At 27.6% G+C, this 24,624-nt stretch overlaps 2 protein-coding genes across 5 annotated transcripts; both read right to left on the bottom strand.

Annotated features, from left to right (window-relative positions):
* Positions 1 to 115: 115 nt before the first annotated feature.
* LOC111041993 (synapse-associated protein of 47 kDa-like) lies at positions 116 to 7,137 on the bottom strand. Of its 3 annotated transcripts, none has more exons than XM_022326473.1 (9): positions 6,679 to 7,134; positions 6,396 to 6,581; positions 6,251 to 6,321; positions 5,853 to 5,974; positions 3,020 to 3,157; positions 2,312 to 2,451; positions 2,119 to 2,249; positions 1,652 to 1,786; positions 116 to 318 (listed from the first exon to the last, which is right to left on the bottom strand). In XM_022326473.1, exons 1-9 carry the CDS (start codon positions 6,804 to 6,806, stop codon positions 197 to 199), a joined length of 1,173 nt encoding a protein of 390 aa, XP_022182165.1. In that variant the 5' UTR covers positions 6,807 to 7,134; the 3' UTR covers positions 116 to 196. The 3 variants fall into 3 exon arrangements, with proteins under 3 accessions (XP_022182165.1, XP_022182167.1, XP_022182166.1); XM_022326474.1 differs by having other exon boundaries at positions 242 to 518; positions 6,679 to 7,133; XM_022326475.1 differs by lacking the exon at positions 1,652 to 1,786 and having other exon boundaries at positions 6,679 to 7,137.
* Positions 7,138 to 14,335: 7,198 nt separating this feature from the next.
* LOC111041961 (E3 ubiquitin-protein ligase Mdm2-like) lies at positions 14,336 to 24,474 on the bottom strand. 2 transcript variants are annotated; one of them, XM_022326423.1, is made up of 6 exons: positions 24,025 to 24,474; positions 20,428 to 20,481; positions 20,171 to 20,320; positions 18,511 to 18,644; positions 16,268 to 16,444; positions 14,336 to 15,108 (listed from the first exon to the last, which is right to left on the bottom strand). In XM_022326423.1, exons 2-6 carry the CDS (start codon positions 20,477 to 20,479, stop codon positions 14,719 to 14,721), a joined length of 903 nt encoding a protein of 300 aa, XP_022182115.1. In that variant the 5' UTR covers positions 20,480 to 20,481; positions 24,025 to 24,474; the 3' UTR covers positions 14,336 to 14,718. The 2 variants fall into 2 exon arrangements, with proteins under 2 accessions (XP_022182115.1, XP_022182113.1); XM_022326421.1 differs by lacking the exon at positions 24,025 to 24,474 and having other exon boundaries at positions 20,428 to 20,928.
* Positions 24,475 to 24,624: the final 150 nt, after the last annotated feature.

Here is a 24,624-nt window from a genome sequence, read left to right as displayed (position 1 = left end):
AAGTTTACCATAAATGGTAATAAATTTTTGGTTAGGTATGGTATATTATATTATATAGTAGAATTAATGTTGTAAATAATAAAATTTTAAACAGTCAATCATTACTTAATTAGTCTAGATTCTACATTAGAACACCAGCCTTAAAAAAATCAATATTTAACAATATTTTGAGACCTAACAGCTAAGTAATAAACAATTATTTGAGGTCATATATTTCACCGAATCCAGTTTTGGTATTGTCTTTTTGGCCATCATCATTGTTTTTGACAATCTCGTACTCTTGTAGTTCTGCCTCCAACTCATTTTCCCAATGTTCTTCTACAAACCGGGTCCGTAAATTTTTAATAAACACACAAGGATAGGAAAAGTACTTATAGATCTTATGGGTATAAATTATTATTGCACATTAAGGATATAGGAAAAGCGATTAGAAGAGAAAATACGCTTTTTGGGGGAATGGAAGCGAAGCGCTTAAAGAAAGTCGTCTTGTGGTTGCAATTTGTTGACATCGTTTCAAGCTGTTAACACAATACACACACACACACACATGTTTGTTTAAAAATACATTCAGTCCACACACATGAATGAATTTCATGTATGTTAGAAAATAAGCATATACTGAATGTTAATCCTAGTATGATAATTAAGAAGGGGACATCTACAAATAGTCATTAAATCATTCAGTAGTAAAATGATTTTACTTACCAATTGCATGAATCAATTAATAAAATTAGAACTTTTATGAATTTTATATAAATTTAGAATTATTCGAATTAAAAGTTATAAAATAATAATTTGTAAATTATATGAAGTTCTCATGCATTTCATATGATAAAAAAATGTTTAGACTCAAAAATTTGGATGTCAAATAAAATTTACAATAATCATAAAAAAACAAGGATTCATAGTAAATTAAAGTGCAATACCAAACTATAAACAAATATAACATAAATAACAAACGCATATACATAAATTCAATAGTAAAAATATGTGCAATTGGTCTGATATTTATTTAGATTTTATAATAATAAAAATTGTGTGTATTTTAAAGTTAAATTATTAACATTTTTCAATATTATGGAAAAATATAATTAATTTAAAAAACATTACAACAATGTTTATAAACATAATATTTATAAATTATGAAGCCAATGTTCATGCATAATGTTTCTGTTCATTTGAATTTCCATAATTCGTGAGAATTTTTCACTAAGTGCATTCATACCAAAATTAAAATTAAATAAGGCAAATATTATTTACATTTACGATAATACAAAACTATTTTTAAACGTACATTTAAATTAATTTCGATATTAGGCTTTTTTTTATATATAAAAAAAGTAAAACAGTCTATATCAAAAAAAAAAAAAAATAGGTAGTAATTTCTTTCAAATATTTTTTAAATATTTAATAGACTTTTCAGAACAGTATTAACCTCATGGTTATTTCAGTCCATTACTACCACTTAATTTTAAAATGTATAATTACTTTAATATAGGTACAATGTATGATGTACCAGAATCGTGTATTTATTATGTAAAATAATAAGACAATCGCAATTAGTATGAGCCTATATTTAAATACATTTTTAATTAATTTCAATAAAATAATTCATGATTCTTTGGATATAGACTTTTTTTCTTTCACTTACCATTTTCTGAAGACTCAACGCCCAAACTTTCTTTCAAACTCTTCCTTATTTCATTTATTTCATTTGTATCATGTTCTGCAAATGTGTCGGATACAAACTCTGATTCTTTCACATAAGTGTCATTTTTCGTGGTGTCTATTGTTACAATAATAATTTTTAAAAGAAGCAAAACAAAGTGTATGCTAAATTAAATAATAATGTGTGCATTATTTCACTAAAATTTGAAGTAAATGGCATAAGAACAGGTACTATAGTCCAAAGATAACTTCATGCAAAAACAAAACATCACATTTTTATGAAAATAAACAGCTGTATGTTTAATTTTCTATGATAATTTGTCTAATATATAAATTAAAATTGAATTGTTAACATGTTTCTAAATATTTAAATCTTAAAATAATTATTTAATAAGGTTAAGGGGTTTTTAATGTATATTATATTTATGCTATTTATCTTAATTTAATTACCTGTCAAATCAGAATTGACATTTGATGATGCTGTTTTGTAATCTGTTGTCTCTAGTGATTCCAAATTGCTTGCATTGCAAATTAAATTGACTCTGTAGAAATAGTTTTGCCAGAAACTTTCTTCATTTATTCTAAATAAAATTAATTTCAGATAAAAGATACAAATGATTGTATTATGAGAATTAGAACTTACATTTTGGGAACAAGATCAAATCGCATTTTCTCTAAGTTTGGGTCTTCAGCTAAAATAGCCAAGGCAACAGGATATGAAGTCTCATAGTTGAAACTGAAATCTACACCTACTGGAGGACTGCGTACAAAATTACGCTTATCCTAGAAATAAAATATAAGTATAATATCTTATAATACAAATAATTTTGAACATACATAAATAAAAATACATTCAATTATCGATACATCAAATCTCAAGGGGAACAGAAAATAGTTAAAGATATCGTGTCTTAATGTATTGTAATTTCAGGGGGATTCAATTTAGTTTAGAGGTACTGAACAATTTGAGATATCAAGGTTTGACACATCAAGATCTGCTGTATTTATGAAATCATGATTTACATTATTTATACTAATTTTGAAACAATTATGATAATTTTTGTTATTTAAAATCAACATTAACAATAATGCCACCAAAGCTTGTGGTTTAAAATCATTTGATATTAAATTAATCGATCAGTACAACATATAAACAAAAGACCGCAAAAGACTGGATTAATATGTCAGTATTTGAGATCTTTAATTGTGAGTTTAATAAGTTTAATATTTTCTATAGTTAGATATTTCTTTCAAAAAATATGAGAAACCAAAATAAAAGAACCCGACTCTAAAATAAATAAATTACCTAGTATTAAGAAATCCTAATCAAAATGTTTTATTTTATACTAACTGTAGATAATGCAAGACATTCAGCTTTAACGGCTTCTTCATTTGGATGACCAATCCAAGGTGGAACAGCGGCAACCTCACTATCTTTTTTATCCTTTAAAAATGATTCCTGTTCTTTGTTTAATTCCCCAAGTATACCCTATACAATCATACAAATATACAATCATTATTCAAACAGCAGTCAAACATAAAATCATCTAAACTCTGTTCATCAAGAGAATGTGCCAATTCTGAAGTTTCCTCGTCACCTAGCTATCAAAACCAGTTCCCCAATGGCAAGGTGTTGCGCGGGGATGAGCAAAAAAACAGATTTTAGTCGGCACAATTTCTCGCTGGACAGAGTATATATATATTATTATAATCAGAGTACAGTATAACATTATAATACAATGTCAGTATACACTGTAAAGAGTAAGATCTAATTTAAATATTTAATCATATCAAACATAGGTACATATTTATTCTTTAAACTATTCTACAAGGGATATAAAATTGGATATAATCTGATTCTGCAATTTAATATTTTGTTTACACTACTTCACTAATTGTCAACATGTAAACAAAATTCTTATTTTTGTTTTTTTAATACATCTACTAGTTGTTAATTGTTTTTTTAACAATACATATTATTTACAAAAGGATTCCCTAACATAATGGATGTCTTACCTATCCAAAATACTTTTCTATTTTCAACTCTCCTCTTTTTTTTTAATCATTATTATTTATACACTTTTTAAAACTTTTTTATACAATAGACAGATTTAGGAAGTTTATCAAGAGTTATTTTTATGATACAATATACAAATAAAAATTTATCTTAACATAATGTGATTTGTAACGTTTTGGTAAAAATTAAGTTTGTATTTAACCGTTATTAAATTAAAAAATCATTCAATTTTAGAATATTATTTTAAGTAGATACCGTGCAAACTGCATACCAAAGAATTTACTGGTTCTAAAAGTTGTTTTTATTGTATTTTATTTTATTTTTTTGAGTTCACTAAAACTTAAATACGACTGGTATAATGGTACCTGTTGATTGTAAAATATACATAATTGGTGCTTAAAAATGTAATTTTTTTAATTTTACAAAAACAATAAAAATCTGTGAAGAAATTAATAATTTACAAAATACAATTTGGTCAAATTCTTTGTTATTAAAATTATAATTAAGCCTGTTTTTTGAGTTATTGAATATGATAACCCTAAAAGCTAGTGATATTAATACTATTTTAACCATAAATAAAAAAAATATAAATATAAAAATGTTAGTAATTAAAAAAAAAAAAACAATGTTTTTACGAATAATATCTTAACTATTGAATAAATCTAAAGATATGACAATTTAATAAAGCTTATTTGGTTATATACTCATATGTATTATGACAACCATAATAGTTTAAAAAAGTTGTAAATCAAAATTTCAATTTTAAGTATTAATTTAGAATTTTATCTTTTTCTTTGAATTCAAGCAGTGTATTGTATTTATTAGCATATAATTGTTTGAAGTAAAAGCATTTGTAAATTGAGCTCTGCCCAAAAACTTTTTTTTCAAATATGATAGAAGAGTAGACCACAGTAGGACTGAGTTTTTATTTGTATGAATATATTTGTTTATCAATAAAATATGAATTAGGTTCTTTAAATAATGGCTTACATAATTAACATTCATCAAAAAAGCAAAGAGCAAATATTTATTCATTCTAATTTTAAGGTAAATTATACATTTAAGAATAAATGTACCACTGTTTTAATAAATCTACTAACTTATACACTATGACTAAATTGTAATATTAAATAATAAGTAATAACTTTAATAGATTTATTTTTATTTTTATTTTTAATTATGATTAATTTTAAAATGATGTAATACTATTATGCAACTCAAAAATATTTTTTTATGAACCCATTTCAAACAATATAATCAATACTAACTAATAATATTTTTATACTGATTAATATTATTTACATTTTATTAATCAATTTAACTAAATTAATGTGTATTGTCACATTAATATTTTAATATTTATTATATTTATTATATTTCTTTTTTTTGTAGTAGGTCAAGGTTGGGAGTAGTTGCTTAAAGCCGTACAATGAGTAGGGTTGGGAAATGCAAGGGGATAGGATGGATCAATAAACTGCTACTGCTATTAAACAGCATCCCTCCCCTTTGAGCACTTCCGTTATATTTATATGCTACAAGAGGGTGGCATAAATGAACAAATGATAGTTTTTTAAATATAATGCATTCAAGTTTAAGTAAAAATTAACTAATTTATTTTATGAATTAAATTTAAGATTGCAATTAAGATTAAAACTACTTTTCATTTTAAGACTATAAGAAAAATATAAATTGTTTTAACTAGGTATTAATGTACCAAACTTAAAATTAATAAAATATCTTATGTATTTTACAATTGTTAGTCTGGTTTAATAGAAATTTACAAAAAATAAACAATATTAAAATGTGTATGCGCTTATAATGATTTATGAAAAGCTCTCAATTAAGTTAAATCAACAGATTATCAATATATAAATTAATAAAATAAAAATAAATATATTATTTTGTATCGAAAGAAAATATCAATATTACTTTAACAAATTATACTTTATCATAATAACTTATTTATTGACAAATATGATGTATAAATATTCTTTATAATAGATTTATAGATCTCAAGAAGAATAACAACATTTAAGATTCTATGTATATAATTCATCATAATTACTTGATTTTTACCAAAATATTTGTAAAATTGAATAACTCTGTTTTGTTAGTTGTATACATATAAACAAATCTACATTAAGTATCTTAGTACCATAATACTTACATTTTCTCCAACAGTTTTCTTGATTTTAGCTCCTGCTTCACTGACTGTTTTTCCTGCTTTATTCACAGCACTATATAAGAAGCTTCCTATCGATTTTGCTCCTTGTAAAGCTTTAGTTGATACTGAAAATATAAAAAACCAAGAGCATTAAAATACCTAACTATGTTTAAGATTAAAACAAATGTTAGAATGTATTTTATCGAATTAACTTATTATTTATAACTTAATATTTAAGCGTAAAATGTAGAATATTTATTTTATTCCCTAGATAAATGACTAATCAAATAATAATACTTTTTGTTTATGTTACTGTAACTATAATACCGTATACTATATTAATATTACCAAAACCAAAACCCATTTATTAATATAATAATCAGTTTTTAAAAAATTCTAACCATTTCCTCCTTGAGTATTGCCCAAATCATCTTCTCCTTCTGAAATAGGAGTATCTGGATCTCCAGTAGCACTAAAACATAGTAAATTAAAAGATTAAAATAAATATTAGATTTTCATTAAAAAAACGATTAATTTTTAACTCACCTTGAGTTATCGTCTTCTTTCTCTTTAAAACTCTCTTTTGCAGATTCTTGTAAAAGTTCTGCGGGGGGGTCTGGTACAACTTCGCTGTCACTTTTGCGCAAGCCAGATATACCACTTCCCAACCAACTGGACATTTGATTTTTCACATTTCCCAACATCTCCAGTTTACTGGGCGGTTTTGTTGGGCTAAAAATTAAAATAAGATATATCAGTTGTGTAAATAACAAAAATCAGTCACACAATCATATATCACCTAATATTTTAAAATTGGTTAATTACTCACCTTAATTCTTCTTTTTTTTCAATGTACTCCTCGGGCTGTTCAGTCTTTGGCGAGGGTACAGTTTCTTCTACGTCCTCTTGCTTTTTACCAATCCAGCTACTCATCTGACTAGTGATTCCGTTAAACATTTTGACAACAGTTTTTAAATTTTTACACTGAACGCAAAACTAAAACTTATACTTAAATATCAAGGGTTTTAAATCGTGTGTTTATTGCTTAATAAAAACGGTAATTATTGCTAGTAATATATAGAAAACTGTTTGAACACAAGAGGATTTTAATGTTTCTATGTATAAATGCAATCAATAGCTACGGAACGGATGGCAATATTTTTTGAAATGTCGAAAATTTATGCGAACGCAACAGCAACAAACGGACGACTGACGCCCGAACACCAGTGCTCCGGAGACTTGACTGTTCGCTGTTCCATCAACACGGAGTATTGAGTAGTAGCGTAGTACGCACGGGCAGCACGGGGACAACTACGGTACGCGGTAATCGATTGAAATTTAGAGAAAAAGATTCGGTGCGTTAGCCGCTCTGCGATACAGATTTTACGTCATTTTGTCGGTTATCAGCGTGGACTGTGATAAACGTACCTATTTAAAACTGTTTAACAGTACATATTAATATATTATTATTGTTCTGTGCCATTAGCTATTCTATAAAATCGTTGAAAGGTTTTTTACGTTCATTAAATCCCAAGTGTTTACTGTTTCAAGTATTTGAACATTGTTCTAAATACCAATGATATGAGTAATTATTACTAGTGAGTAGTGACTATATAATTATAAGTACTTGGTACTTTGTAGACATCACTATATGACTATATCAGTCTGTACCTACTGGCTAATGTATATTATTATCATTTGTCAACAGTATGTACTAAATAAAGTGGGAGGTACTATAGTACACTATTTAGTATTTACTATAGTCGCATTAAACTTTGAGTGAAGCTCTATATTAGCGAAACTGTGTGTGGGGGAGGTGCAAAAGATCTTTATAGTATCCCTGTTTTTTAGATATGCGTCTAACTATTATTATTATATTGATAAGTATACCATCTATTTTATGTTTTTAAATTATAAAAATTAACCGAAAAAAAATTATATGGTTTTGGTCATAACTACTTGACTTGTCATAGTATTCATTAGTTGTAATCTTATAAATGATTACCTACATATTATTCCTATAATTATTGCTAGATGATTATCATTGAGATACCTCAGGTATTGAGAAATGGAAAATGGATTGTTTACGAACAATTTTTAGCCAATGGATCACATCATAAAGCACTAACTTGGTAGTTGGTAGGTAGGTGCTTCACTGTGAGAGTGTGAGGGTGCCATAAGTTTTATACTAATTAATAACGTTTTATCGTTCAAATCTTAATATATTATCAATAAAAAGAGTATTATAGGTATATATTTTGTTTTTATCGTATTTTATTGTAATTTATAACTCATAAGATTATATAATTTTGGTCGTTTTGAGGAGTGAGGAGCAAAGCTCTGTAAAGCATTTACAATTATAAAATCCTACGTTTTAGAGCCTGAGAGGTCTAGTTGCGCCAATGCCTATACTTAGCTACTTTCACTGGACATTGATACACCAGAGACTAAACTATCTCAATTTTTGTACTGCAAAATTTGTATGAGATTGTACCAACTAAAATTGATGAGGAACCTTGGAAACCTTGGATTAAATTTTCAAACTTTTTCACCGAAAAAAAAATCGAAAACATTAAGTATGTAAATTATACGGTGGGTAAAAAAATAAACATGAAAATAATTTCAAGTATCTATCCATACAGTTATTTATTTTTTAAAAATTACATAATAAAAAATGATTGCATAGGAAGTCATGATTTTACGCTTGAATATCCCAGCTATATTCATAAAAATATTTGTGGAATTACCCTCAATTTTTTTTTCAAATCCAGTAAGCAATAATTATAACTCATGAGGATCTGTTTTTATTTAATTTTCAAATCTTAGGTATGAAAATATAATATTAAATGGCTATTTCAGGTCTTTTTAACTACAAAATAATCTATAAATTTTAAACGCTTATAAAAACAAACAATGTTTTACGAATCTTGTTTCAGAAACAACCTTCGAAAGTCGAAGTTTGAAGATAGAAGCATTTTTCTACAATTTACAATGTATATAGGCACAAAAAAAACATCATTGTGAAATCAATATACATTCATCGCTTCGCTCAAAATTTAAAATTAGGTAATAATAATAATTTCATAATTCGGTTACCAGCCACTAGGTAGTACGTAGGTACATGGTACACACTTTTTAATTTCATAATGTACAGTACACGCTCAACATTTTCGTAGTTCACTAAGTGTTTCATAGTGCAAACAATTTTAGTCCCTGACCAGCCTATACTCTGAAATATATTAACTTAAGTCTAAACTAACTTCTAACTATGTTATAATATTAATTATTCTATACAACATTACCTGCGCTTGCTGGACTCTAGTTGCTACTCACTACTCGCAGCACAGATTAAATATTAACTATTAATTTGATTTTAAAAAGGTATGCTTTCAATGTTCTATCATAATAGTTTTTATGGGCGAAAATGTAAACTGAAACACACACGTGTGAGGTTTACGTTTACCCTTCATTTACTCAAACATAATATAATATTATGGAAAACTGGAGAAGGCATAGCTATTAGCTACGTAGGTACCTAGGTTAATAAAAACACTGTATAATTTAATATTTCTTCTTTATAAAATTCAGATCTTGTTAGTTATATATAATTACATAGATTCGTACAATAGGTGTATATAAATATAATATTAAAATTACCAATAAGTATTATTATAACTATCAGTGGCGTAGCCAGGGGGGAGGCTGAGGGGGCTGCAGCCCCTCCCCCCCCCGAAATTTTAATAAAATTTAAAAATTATTTTAATGGTCTATAGTATTCGATCAAAAACTAAAAGACCGCTGGGTAAAAAATTGATCATAAATCATAGATCATTAATTATACAACAAATTTGCTATAGGTACCATAAATAGGGCTTTTTAAGTTAAAGATTGAAGCATTTTCACTGTCCTATACCTTATATAGGTGATGACAAACTCAAAAAAAAACACATTATACTATATATGATTTTGGATGCAGGTTTACGTTCAAGATTCTGAGCGAAGCATCTCAAATGTAAACCTAAACAATTTTCATATTTGCAAATTGTTAATAATGTTTACAATTTCTGGTAGGATGTTGTCGGACTAGATGTTTTATAGTTTTTTTTTCTCCGTTGACCTTTCCCCCACCCCTATCCGGAGTCGTGGCGGAAAATTTGGTGCCCTGTTATGAAATTTTTGTATATCCACCAGTCCATATTTTTGTTTTGCACTTAAGTTTACGGTCAGGTTGTTGACCGGCTCACCTGTGGTGTTAGCACCACAAATCGATGCCTTGGAAGAATAACCGTCAGAAAGATAAGGATAACATGGAGCAATTTACTTCAGTAGATCAATAAACCAGCTTCGAGCTTTGTGCATATATAGGGGAAGAAGAGAGTTTTGTCATGTTTTTTTATTGGTCGATGACGTATTTTTTCCTCATTCAAACATTCCACACGCATAATTACGCGTCAAGACTATACCTAATATATATATATTTTTAATATTTTTTTATTGCCAAACATAATAAATATAATATTATGGTAAAAGCATACAGCATTACATATAGATACAAATGTATACAATTGTACCTAATTGAAAACTAGCACACCACCCTAACTTTTTCGTTGTAAACTATAATTTGAGTAATTTGACGTTTCAAAAACCGAAAATAGTGTGTCATGTTGAATAAGACACGCAACAAAATCAGTCCATATAATTTTACAATTACGTTATATTTTCTGTAATCTCTGTTATTTGGTTTCTACTTGTACCCTGCGATACAGTATAATATTATGTATCTTATATCGACACGAATGACGTTATACTAATAAACAAAATTTTCCCGTTTACCAATTTGTATTATATAATAAAATATTGTGATGACGATGACGTATTACTCGTTATATTAACTGAAATGTTTAAATAAAAAAAAGCAATATATTTATATACGTATATTAATGAGTTAACGCATCCCATTGCGATTGTCATTATATTGTATATTAATAGGTATTATATTGGCGGTATTACAGTGCGTCGAAGTGCCTTAAATTCTGACGTATTAATACAGTGTTATACCTACTGTTATATTATTTTTTATTTTGCATGGATACGCAAAGGATTAAATGAGCTATGCAGTGGAAAGCCACGCAATCCTTGATTATACATAAACGTGGGTCTGGACAGGCCGAGGAATGAGAATTCGGTGACTAGTTGCACGTGCTTGGCTGCCAGGCTGTAGAAAGGGCGTGTTTCCCAGGGTCATAATTGTTTTTCTTTTCACAGTGGTAACCTATAAAAATAGAGGGAATCGCAGTTCCGCGTAAAATATGACGGAACGCAGTTGTTGTACAAACGTAAACAAATATGTAATAGGTATGCGATCAATGTAAACAAATTAATATGATTTTTAATTTTTTGTTAACGTTCTACACGTGATGTACCGTATTTAATTGGGGCCCATTAATAGGTACCCATAGGTGTTTTGCGTTTTATTAGATAATTCATTCGATTTCAGTAAATTAATATTTCTATTAGGTACTATTATTTATTGGGTACCTGCCTATCTGGTAGACTCGGAATGCTGATTATAGTGATTATTGATTACTGATCAGGTACATTCACGATTCTTCATAATCAAGGGTTCATACTTTGTTAAATATAATTAAGTTTCGGTACAACTGTACAAGTCACGGATTATTTAAAATACATAGGTATTGGCATTGATTAAATACAAGTATTGTATTTAATCAATGGCATTGGGCTATTATTATTTAATTATTAAATTGTTGCTATTATTAAAATATTTCCGTCAGTAGGTACCTACACCATTTTCGGAAAAAACACTGACAGAATGAATATAGATTTATGGTCATATACTCATAAATATTACGGTACAGTCGTACAGTCTTAGTTTCACTTTAAAATGCCACCCTTGGCCAATGTCACTCTGTCTACAAAAATACACTACACTTCTACAGGACTAATGATACTATCCTGCATTACAATCAACTAAATTCGATAATTTTTGTTTAACTAATTGAACCTAATATTTTGCAAGCCGCATTAAATTAATTATGAACACAATTAATAAAAGTATGTGGGTCAATAAAAAATTCAAGATAAGATATAATTTTACGTAACATCAGGGTAAATTTCTTTACTTAAATATGCGCCGCCGAAGTGCCTTCGCTGGTTGGTTCTTCCCTAAAGATTTTCAAGCCATTAATTATAATTTTAAAAAAAACCATAATTTATGCTTATTGTACTTTTTTTTATGTACAGATTGCATGATTTCTAGATTAAAAATAAAAAATAAATAAAAAATGTGCGCCAACTAAATACATTATGTGGCGTTGAACAGAGCTTCAGGCAATACTAAGCCACACTACGATCCAATCGCTGATTATTCATTACCAACAATTTTAAAAAATATGGTCGTAGCATGTAACATACGTAGTGAATGTCAATTATACATTTTATTTCTAAATTATAATATTTTATTTTATTTCTCAATTATATTATATTATATTGAATGCACATTGACTCGCGATTAAACTGGAAACATCACGTTCGACAGAAAAAGTTGCAAATTAAAGATAAATTGAGGAAACTTTACTGGCTAATCGGAAGACACTCTGAACTAGACCTTACAAGCAAACGTCTTTTGTACGTAGCGATAATTAAACCAATATGGACCTATGGAATACAACTTTGGGGTTGTGCCAGTAAGTCCAATATTGAGATTATTCAACGCTGTCAAAACATTGCTCTCCGTACTATTGTCGCAGCGTACCGGTACGACAGAAATGACACTATCCACCGAGACTTGATGATGCCCTCAGTCCAGGACGAGATTACAAAGTTTGCCCGAAAACACGAGATAAGGCTAGATCAACACACCAATCCAGCAGCAATTCAACTACTTGACAACTCTCAAGACATAAGGCGTCTCAAACGCCGAAGACCATATGACTTAGTATAAAATGTTAGACTAAGACCGGGCCTCTCCATAGGGAGTGATAACCCAAACATGTTTTTGTTTATATATATCTACAAAATATTATTCATTAGTATCTTATATTTATGTATACCTCTGAAATGTATTGTTAAAGATCATTGATCGTTATAATAAAAAAGCCATCAGGCAGTTTTCAAAAAAAAAAAAAATTATATTATATTAAGACAAACAGCCAATCACAGATGTTTTTCAATAAATAAATATTTTTTTTGTAACTATATTTTTGTGTTTTTCTTATAAAAATTTAAATCCATATTTTTGTAAATAAAATGGGTATTTTACAAATTTTTATTGCATACAAATCCTAGCCCTGGTCATAACTGATAGCAAGTGTCAAGTATTTGAAATATTTCAAATGCTCAATTTTTACTTAAGGTGTTTTTTCAACTTTTTATCAACATATTATTTAGATTTTAAAATTTAATTTTGGTATACGGGGCTGACCACATTAAAAGCAAACGAATTCTCTTAAACGCTAGACATAAATCCCTCTCCTACTTAATCGGCAAACACTCAAAACTCAACATAAAAACTTAACTACTTTTATATAAAACTCTATTGATGCCTATTTGGACATATGGCATCCAGTTATGGGGAGCTGCCAAAAAATCCAATATAAACAAAATTCAAACCTTTCAGTCCATAACTCTTCGCATAATTACAAATGCTCCATTCTATATTTCAAACCACACTCTACATACCGACCTGAGAGTTAACACAGTAGATGAAACTGCAAAGCTACTATATAAACGATTTCGTTTACGACTAACCAACCACCCTAAATCCTAATCCTTTAATATCAGCACTAAACTCTGACACCATTCCTGGCAATTCTCCTGGTAGATTAAAGAGAAGATGGTGTCGTGATCTAAACCAAAATTAATTAATAACTATAAATTAAACTAACTTCTGTTATAAAGTGTTGCTATTGGGTGGCTTCTTTTTTTCAAGTGTCGCATGTCAAATAAATGTATATCCCCATACATGCTTATTGTAAATTTAAATTACAGATTGTAGGTTTTTAAAATAAAGTTAAAAAAAAAAAAAATTTTGGTATCAAAATCTTTGTTGGCACATGTACAGATTTTGTTTTTCACACATTTTATCAAAATTAAATATTAACATAAACACTTTTATAAATATATTAGGAAGGCACCTACACAAAATATAGATATATATAATATATATGTTATATGATAAACTACCCATAACAATTTTCAGTACCTTTTAAAAGATCAGGAAAAGTTACAAAATTTATCAAAATCACAAAAACTCCAAATTATTATGTAGTTAAAAAATCGTAAGATTTCAAATTTAAACACACAAGACCCGAAAATTGTTTTCAATATTTCTCAAGTTTATTTAATGCCTTTTTAAAAAATAGTTCTATATGGTATGTAGGTACAGTCAGAACATTTTTTTTTTGGCTGATTAATGTTCAAATGTAGACATAGGATATCCAAAAAATTAATAATTATTTTAGACATTTTAGTGTAATTAAAAAATTTTATTCTTGGGATCTTTATTCTTTTACATGATAAATCATTATATTTTACTAGACACAAGTCATTTTCAAAAAATTTAGATAAATTTTAACGAATTGCATATTTATACCACAAACATATACACACTGTTCTATGGTATGTCTTTATCAACTAAGTCAATAACAATAATATATGGTATGAATGTATACTTTTACAATAAGGCTGACAGAGTGTCTCAGCTCAGAATCGTTTTTTTGTATGATTTAACATGAAATAGTTATTAAAAGTATAAAATACATTATAATTTATAATATTAAGTATGTACAATGTACACGTTAATAAATATAGAAGAATATACATAGGTGATTTGATGAAATTATTTTCATTATTCAGCACGAACTGCTTTTGTAACATACCTAATTTTTAAATTGCAAATAGGGCATTTTCCCGATCTACTCCATATATGTTTGGCACACGTGTAGCAACAATATACATGTGCCGTTTTGCCGTGGTTAAAAATGCCATTTTTTGGTTTTAAAAAACAAATATTACAAGAGTTTGTAGTGTTTTCAAATGTATCAGAGTTACTATCTTGGGATAAACATAGACCAGATATTCCTAGTGAATTTAAGGACTCTTGGGAATTAGAGGTAGAAGATGATTCTTGACAATCTTTAGGCAAAAAATTTTCCTCTGCGCGGTTGGCCATGTTGTACAAACGTTTGATACTTTTTGGTTTTGGATTTGATGTACTCTCAAATAATTGCATCCGGTACTAAAGAAACAACAAACATTTACAATTAAATAACACATTTTGTTTTAAATTAAAATAATAACTGTATTTTTGTCTCCAATGCCTATACTTCACATAGTAATATTAATTCAGTATATTTAAATAGCCTCAGAAAAAATAATATTTTTTCATTTTTCATTTTTCAATTTTATAGTTAGTTGAACTTTATAGTATTTTCATATACACTTTACTCCGAGCCACGAGAGAAGTAACTCGTATCCCGACCAAATTACGTTCGAATTCACGCATTCCCCACGCATTTGAGGGACAAAGTGAGAGAAACAGAGCCTAGTAACAATCAATGCTGTCAGTCTGTATGCGTGAAACGCGTATCTTCTCGTAGTGTGGAGTATAGCGTGATCCAATTGAAAGATCGAAAACCAGATTGGGTGGGTGGTCTTGGACTACAAATAGTTATAACTTTAAAACTATAAGTCCGACCAACCAAATTCTGACTTCATCATTGTTATTAGCATGCTTAACTACTAATGTTAAAACTAAAAATTAGGTGCCTGGTAAAACAAAAATGTACCATAAGTAATTTTCTAATAATATTTTTACAATATAATAAATGACAGTGTGAACTCTGAGTATTTTTACATTGGTCTTTAATAGAACTTGTTGGGTGAAGTACTCTGATAAACATATGTATACAATTTAGTCCCCCTCCCCCATAGAAAATTTAATGAACACCACTGAAATTAAGTATCAAACCACTCATTTATAAATTTTAGATTAAGCGGATGTGAACTTAAAACCAACAACTATGGGGGAATGACAAAAAAAATCTTAAATTTTCAAAACAATTCAATCATATACAGAGTAAGCACAATAAGTAATTTTTATTGAGTACATAATAACAAGAATTAACAGATTGGGAGAGCACTCAGTAGTACCACCAGATTTCTTCACAGTTTACACACAGACTTAAGAGTTGAATAAAAAATAATATACTATATAATTGTTATACAAAAAACTTATAAAAACAAAAAACAAATAATATAGCGCTATCACTGGGTTGGCTTTTTCCCTCCTTTTTTATGCAAATAATCTTGTATCAGATATTTTTATTATACCCTAAGCCACAGATTATATATTTCTTTTGAAAAATAAAAATCTTTCATTTTACTATACAACTTACCTTAAAACACTGATTACAGTATTGAAAATTATGGTTGGAATTTGGTTTTTGGCATTGGGAGCATTTTTGAAAAACTACTGGAGATTTGAAATTTGTCTCTGAAATTAATATTTGTAAATCTGTATCATCAGGAACATAAACATTCTCAGTATCAAGGAAGATATTGTTTTTTGTAACCTAAAAATTAAGAAAGTTATTAAAATAATTAGTAATGTGGCAAATGAATATATATTTTAGTTGAAATTGGTATAGTAGTGAGTGGAGAGCACAGTTTACCTTGTTACTATTTTGATAACCACTTGTTTCAATATTATTTGATTCCTCTAATAATGTTTATACATTCAATCGACATGTTTCCAAACATGCTTTTTTAAACATAGTAATTTTATTAATATTTCTTGATAACTTATCAACATGTTATGTCATTAGTATCCACAACAGTTACGCTCACCCAATAATATATACTATAGAGCAGAGGTATTCAAACTTTCTCATCCCACGGCTCCTTTAAGTCTTCACAAAATGTTGACGGCTCGAAAATTATAAGTGACAAAAAAATCAATGTTTACATGAATGTAATTTATATTTTATAATTTATACTTATTATTTATTTACCATATTACATATATAAAACAAAATTAAAGCTATATTTAGCGAATGATTGTTGTAGACAATTAATGTTTCCCAACAAGCACACTGATAATAGCAAAAGTTTTTCGTAAAAATATTTATTGGTTTTCAATTATACTACACGGCTCCCTTCAACAACTCCCGCAACGCACAGTTTGAATACCTCTGCTATAGAGTATAGACCACTCAGATAGATAAACAATATTATACATGTACACAATATCGCACCCCGGCAGGCGACTATAGTAACACAAGTCAAAAAGTAGACTTTTTCCTTTGTTTTGCTAACATTTGAAAACGTACACAAATATTCATTGAATGAGATGTTTTATATAAAAATATGTTCGGATGTGTGTAAAATTTTTCTATTCTATATCATAAAATATTATAATCCTCTTTCATACATTTCTGTAAATTACGTTTAAATATATACAAGCAATCGCCCTTTTTACAAGTTTATAATAACTATCGTACATGCTTAAAGTAATTCTAACAAATATATGCAATTATTTTAACACGAAAAGTATTAATACAATGATTTTATTTATTCCAAAGTCTTAAATATAAATACACTATGAGGAAGTAAAAGAAATCTAATTTAATGGAGATCTTATTAACGAGAATAAAAGCTTTTGAAAAAAAAGAATCATCACCACTATTAGTGCTATAATTAAGCACTACGAATAGATCTACAATTCTAGTGTTTCTACCAGGTATATGGAAACAAATTTCTGATAATAACTCAGGACATTCAATGATGTTGTTCAAAATATCATAAATAAACATGACATTTGTTAATTTACATAAAAAAAAACATTAACAGTATCTCTAGTTATCTGTATATTGGATATATGAGAAATTCTCCTAAGAAATGTATAATATTGAACATTGACAACTAAGGTCGAAGTTATACTTAGGATAAATGTAAACAAGTCTATTCCATTGACATAGACTAACCCTTAGTACAATTTGGTCTAAATAGTAAATTTAGTTATATTTTTTAATTTGTATAGATGGGTAAATGTTGGAGAAAATTATGAAAAGAAGAATGTTTTTTTTTTTATTTGTTAAACTCAGAAAATTGTCTATTATTTTTGAAATTGTAAATAGTGCCCCAAGTTGGTTTAGGTGAATGCTAATATAGGGTTTTCATAAGAAAAACATCAGATTACCCCTTGTTGTCGATATTCAATATGGGCAAGCAGAAAAATAAGAAAAACACATAGAAAGAATAATTTGAATAGTTCAAATACAACTGAATTGATCAAACCACAATTTAACTAAAAAAATTGTTTCATTGAAAATACATCTAGATTAATTATTAATTTTAATTACAATATAATTTCAAAACTGTCCCAAGATTGGTCCGTTTGACGGAATACAAATACTACACATCATATCATATAAATATTTAAATAAAAATAAAAGCGGTTCTAATTTAATTTCACTTAATTACTATTTAATAAAATTATTATAGCATTTTTGTTTAAACTTGAATTCTGCGGAATATTCACGGAATTTACTTATTCATGGATGCCATACCATCACCCGATTCCGCGTAATATCAAGAATACACTGTAGTTATAATTACTAAAATAAGAATTAATACTTACTTCCTCACATTCTGATGTATCTGATTGGCTTGAACTTATATCGTCACAACCACTTTGACTAGAATTATCGTCACAATCACAGTCACTAGGACAGCTTGTTACAGATGAAAAATCAAGGAGATCTGCTACCTCGACTGAAAAAAAAGTTAAGTTAATTAAAACTTATAGTTAAAATGTATAAAGGTTAATTAAAATTTGACGTGGTGCATGAATTGTCTAATTTGATAAACTGTAGTGAATTAATGGATGTCAATTTGTGTTTGATCCCGAATGGATGACCAAGTTTCTTCATATAATCATTCTTCACATCAAAACTATGCTTATTGAAATAAATTATAAATTTTTAATATTTATAATTAGTTGTTAATTTAGAAATTAACGTTCAATACCTACTAAAATAAAATAAAAATAAAGTGAACATAATATTATTTTTAAATTGATAAACACTATTATTATTTTTTCTAGATTATTACAATTTTCAGTTTTTTATTTAAAGGGGGAAAAACACAAAGTTAAGTCTAAAGACAAAATGTATACAGTTATTAATTGATCAATAGGATCAACCATGGTTGAATTAATTAATTCACCATTTCCTTCAATTGCTATACTAATATTGTAATAAAACTTTTAAAAATAATAATAATAACACAAAGCACAAATAATGCACAAATAATTAAAAAATAAACCAGATGTGTAGCCAATAAAATATTCTCATAAATAATGTATATAACACACATACATAAATATACGTATATATATAAATGTATATAATAAAAATAAATATCAATATGAGTTTAAATATTTTGAGCATTAAATCTAAAGCCTATTTTCCTTTATTATTAATTATTATAATTTATAATATATTATTAGAGTTAATAAAGCCCGGATTAAGACTATTCATCGCAAAGGGCTTTAAATCAAAGGCTTGGTCCCATAAAAATCTGGGTAATAAAAGTTAAAACGGAGGTTTCAGTGATTATTACCTATTATTATTATCCAAAATCTAAAACTACTTTATTATTACATTTTTTTTAAATGAAGAAATTAATGACAAATCAATAGACTTTTAAAAACATTCTTAGTTTTTGTTTACTTTTAACCTTAAAATATGTCAACTCAATAAAATTGTTCATACAGTAAATACAATATACTTTTATGTTTTTAATAAGATTTTCATATTTTAGTAACATAAAGAATAATAACTTTAAAGAATCATTAGTAAGATATACATATATTATTCAACAAATAATTGAGATTTAAGCTTGTTTCATTTATATCCACATAACAAAGCAATTCATTACTTGTAACTTTTTTTATTTCTGTTTTTATACTACTACCAATTTCCTTTCCCTTAATCCGGACTATAAGTTAGTTACTTTTTTTTTATTATTATTATTTTAAGAAAATTTACAATCTGTATTTATAATACAATTAGTAAAAGTGATGACTGTACATAGACATATACATAATAATAGTAAACAAAACACACAAAGCTCATGATGAGGGAAGTCATCTATTGGCGGAACCCTTCAAAAGTTAGTAACTTAAAACTTAAATTGATCAGGTATTATTTGTTTTAAATCACACAATTGTAACACTCAACGTCAAATATTTAAGTTAAATTTCAAAGTCAACTTAGATATTTTTAAAAAATTATTACTTGTAGCTTTGGATTGGGTACTATGAATAATTTCAGACTGATCTGAATCATTTATATTTTGGAATAAATCAGGTGATTGTGATTTTAATTCGTACGTATATAAGTATCTTGACTTTTTTTTGTTTACCCATGTTTCATACTCGTCCTCATCTATAAGTAAATTTAAACAAATTATATTATTCTTAAACTTAATAACTCTAATATTAGCTTATTCCTGGGGAATTACAAACTCTTTTTACATAGTACAATGTACGTACCATTACTATAACTCACATCTTCTGTAGTTCTTTTTAGCGTTTGGGGAGGCATACCTGAAATTAATTTTAATTCAAGAAAATTACTTGAGTTTCCTGCAGATCACAAGAAATACACTACTAAAAGGTTATACAAGAAAATATAACTTAAAATCTTTTGTGTATGTACATAAACAATTGAAGAAATAATAAATTAACTCTCAAATTATCTGAAAACAATCTTATGATATTTATAAATAGATCTGTCTCTTAATTTTCAGCTGAATGTAACCAAGATAAATTCATCATAACATTGACCACTGTTATTCCAATCAATAAATTATATCTATTAAGTTGGAACATAATATGATGATAACAACTTTGGTGCTCATAATAAAATAATTGGACCAGTCAGGCCCATACGCATGATTTCTGAATGGAGAAAAGGTGTTTTGAAAAAAAAATGTATAAAATATAGATACATCCATGATTAAATATTATTATATAGGTGTTTATATTAACCTCTATATTAATTTTGTAAGTATATGAAAAATGTTTAAATCCATATCATAAAATGTAAACCATTGTTGTAATAAATTACAAATACAACTGTACAATATTATAGCAATATTGTAATATATTTACAAAAAACACAATTTAGATTTTTTCGGAAATGGGGGGGGGGTTGATCCCCCTCCCAACTGCACATTAGCCCAAGTCCAGTCACCAGGGATGCAATTTCAATGAATAAACTGGTGAAGCCAAGTATTTTTTTTTTTGGTAAATCTTATGATTAGGTAGGGACAGTAACTTGTCAACTTGATAACCTTGGGATTTAAAAAAAAAACCTCAAAAAAATTAGTATCTATGACATGAAAATGTCTAGATTTACAAAATAAAGTGCCTTTAAAAATGTCTATTAAAAATTAATTATTAACTCCTAACAAAAAAAACCAGATTGTCTCCCATTAATTAAATCTTAGTTTTGAGTATTTTGAAGTTGATGAGAAAATTTAAGATGTTAAAGGGCACTGTTCCATTGACAGCAACTTATCAACACTAAACTACAAAAACTGTTGACTATCATACTACTGACAATAATTACGCTAATGGTTTACAACTTTATTTTTCGCTATGGAGTAGGTGAAATAATATTATGGGTGTGTTTGTGTTTTGATGAACAATTTAAGAGATTAGAAAACTCGACAATTATTCAAAGCAAAAAGATCAAAAAACCATTTTGTCATTTCGATTTCATAGAAATCACGTGTCTGCTTGTATTCATTTAAATTATTTCTAAAAAATAACAAAAATATAATAAATTCCCTTAGAAACTATCAAAATGTATTAAATGACCAAAAAATAAGAGGATCTCTCAGTGTGTCTGAGTGAGAAAACAAATATTGTGCTGACATCATCTTAACCATGATAAAATAACATTATTTTATTATGCTCTTAAATACATACGAGACACCAACATGTCTTATCATTATCAATTAATCCAGTTTTAACCATTCTCAACAGTCCAACAAATTAAACAAGATTACTCATCAACATCTAAACTCTTAAAAGCTTTTGTTCACTTTTAATTTACTTATTCTTCATTATTTTCCCGCCAGCCTCTTTTTGATCTTTATATAAAACCAATAACCATCCTACCATCTACAGTTAATTGCTGAAATCCTTTAATCCAAATAATCTCCTTAAACACTGATATAGGCTTTGTCATCAAAAGATTATAACTTAGTTACTTCTAAATAGTTATTATAACTATTTTTTGTATAAAGAAATGTTAGCAAAAATTATTAGGTATATTTCATAAAAAATTAAATGTTTAAAACCCATACAATTTAAAATTTAAAAATCTATACGAAGAATGAAATATAGAATGGTTTTAATCATGGAAGCATTGCTAAAAAAATAAGAATTTACTCGAGAATTTAGTATAAGAGAAGTCGAAACTGAGAGAAAACACTTTTTTTAAATTGGGTCTATTGGAGGGAAAAATAGCGGTAAAAATATACAGAAAAAAAATCTTAAAGACAAAACATTCACAAATTTTAACATAATACCTACCTATTGTAATATTTTTAATAAATTCAAATCGCCTATTTTTTTTTATTAAATGTAAATTTAATACATCCATTACAATACTATACTCAATAAGGAGATACACTTGACACACCTACTCTATATAGCTGAGTCCATCTAGTAATTTATAAATGTATAACTATATAAGTAGGTACCCATCAATATAAATTAAGTAAACTGTACTTTGCTCAAACCAGTCAAAACATCAAAATGTTTATCAAAAGTCAGGCGATAAAAATGCAATTTATTAAATGGTGTTACAGTATTTAAAAATAAATACCAATACGTTGCCATGTTAGATTTACCAGAAATTTTTTTTCTCGCATAGATTTTAATTTCCATGGGCTGTTTTTACCAGGAAGTGTTAATTTGTTTCCATTAAATTTTTGTTTTCTATTTTTTTTCCACGGTCATTAACGCTGATTTCTTGGGGAAATAGTAAGACAATTTATAATTCAATTATAGAAGTTACATTGGTTACGTGAAGCACCACTACGACAGAAGAGGGATTAACTGGAATAGGAAACTGTACAGTAGGGACTACGCTAACAATTGAGCCCCAATTTAAACAAGTGATTTTACTACCCAACTATTATCTTTTGTTTTTATTCTCTTGTATAACTTAACAAAATCATTTTCAATATTAGGTTTAAAATGTAAAATGTTTTTCAAAACACAATAAAGCAGTTAACATTATATATTTGATAACAAAAATCATAAGGTAAAAGTCATCGTGGAACATACCTGAGGTATGGTAAAATGTAATGGTTTAAAAATTATTAAGATAAACAAATATAATATACCTAATGTCCTAATCAACTATAAAATAAATAATATCTTAATATTTTAACATGCCTAGGTACAATAAATTAAACATTGACACTACCATATTGTGTAATAAATCGTTAAAATAATAATTAGGTACTTAAATGTACAGTAGATATTTTATATATTTTTATTTTAATTTTGATTAAGGCTTCAACTACTAAGGTTATTAGCCTTGTACTTTTTGGAGGGAACGGTTGGTTGAAACATGTTTGAAAGTGTGACAAGGATTTGTTGCTAAAAACCAGGGTGGTCACCCATCCAAGTGCTAGCAACAACGGCCGGTACATACACACAGTGTTGCTGCAGATCGCGCCTTACCAGGCCACATATTATGTATTATACTACCTATATATTAACAGTTATGATTAAAACCTATTAAAATATTTTTATTAGATCACATAGACTAGTGGTAGCTTAAATCCTAATCAAATAATCAAACATATTATAATAGGTACTATTAAAATATTAAATACTAAATAGGTACATATTAATTAAAAAACTTATGTTGTATAAATTAAATCAACAACTTTACCAATATATTTATATATGTCAATACATTATTTCAAATATTTTTAGACGCACCCAATTATACTGCATTCGTAAATTATTTAGTATAAAATATATAATTTAAAAATGGCTCACACTGGAACCAAATACAATACCTTATGATAACATTAATGTAAATAAATAAATAAGACTTACCTTAGATAATTCTACCTACAAATCAAACAGGAACATAAACCAAATCAATCAATCCAGTAGAACTAGAGATGTTGATCATCGACATTTTCAACGTTCAAGTAAAAGTTTTAACAAAACACTGCACGAAATAACATGAGACTTATGACAGACGGTTTTTTTTTTTTTTTACATAACTTTTGTGGTACAATTTATTACACAACGTGAACAGTGGAATACAGTAAACCAAACACCGAAAATTGAAGATAAACCATTAACGAGCATTGTTGAGAGCAAGGATTAGGGACATCGTCGCGACAAGGCTGAACATGTCTATTGATATTTAGAAAATGATAATTATTATTTATTTAACGCTTTTACGCCTCCCACCGTCCACTAGTACCACACTGCCATTTCATTTCTCGTTCACAATATCAAAATTCACAACAATCAACAGTGCGGCGGTGCCCGTGCGGCCGTGCACGACTCCAACTTCCAAGACCATGCGACGTTGGCGTATTTTTTTTTTAACGTTTTCCATGATAATTCTTTAATCGCGATAAGAATCAGCCAATGAGAGAACTTGACAGCATTTAAATATTAAAACATTCTAATATTCAAAAG

The sequence above is a fragment of the Myzus persicae genome, unplaced genomic scaffold, assembly GCF_001856785.1.
Source record: "Myzus persicae strain clone G006 unplaced genomic scaffold, MPER_G0061.0, whole genome shotgun sequence".
NCBI lineage: Eukaryota > Metazoa > Arthropoda > Insecta > Hemiptera > Aphididae > Myzus > Myzus persicae.
The sequence above is the reverse complement of the archived record's forward strand: the minus strand, read 5'-3'. Positions and strand labels throughout refer to the sequence as shown.

What these genes read in the sequence shown, in the direction of transcription:
- LOC111041961 (XM_022326423.1), bottom strand. Translation starts at nt 20,479, where the DNA reads ATGCCTCCCCAAACGCTAAAAAGAACTACAGAAGATGTGAGTTATAGT. An exon ending in TACCCAATCCAAAGCTACAA is followed by an intron (nt 18,645 to 20,170) that starts GTAATAATTTTT and finishes CTTTTTTTTCAG; the next exon opens with TCGAGGTAGCAGATCTCCTT. An exon ending in ACTGTAATCAGTGTTTTAAG is followed by an intron (nt 15,109 to 16,267) that starts GTAAGTTGTATA and finishes TTGTTTCTTTAG; the next exon opens with TACCGGATGCAATTATTTGA.
- LOC111041993 (XM_022326473.1), bottom strand. Translation starts at nt 6,806, where the DNA reads ATGTTTAACGGAATCACTAGTCAGATGAGTAGCTGGATTGGTAAAAAG. An exon ending in GAAAAAAAAGAAGAATTAAG is followed by an intron (nt 6,582 to 6,678) that starts GTGAGTAATTAA and finishes TTTAATTTTTAG; the next exon opens with CCCAACAAAACCGCCCAGTA. An exon ending in CGTTGAGTCTTCAGAAAATG is followed by an intron (nt 319 to 1,651) that starts GTAAGTGAAAGA and finishes CCCGGTTTGTAG; the next exon opens with AAGAACATTGGGAAAATGAG.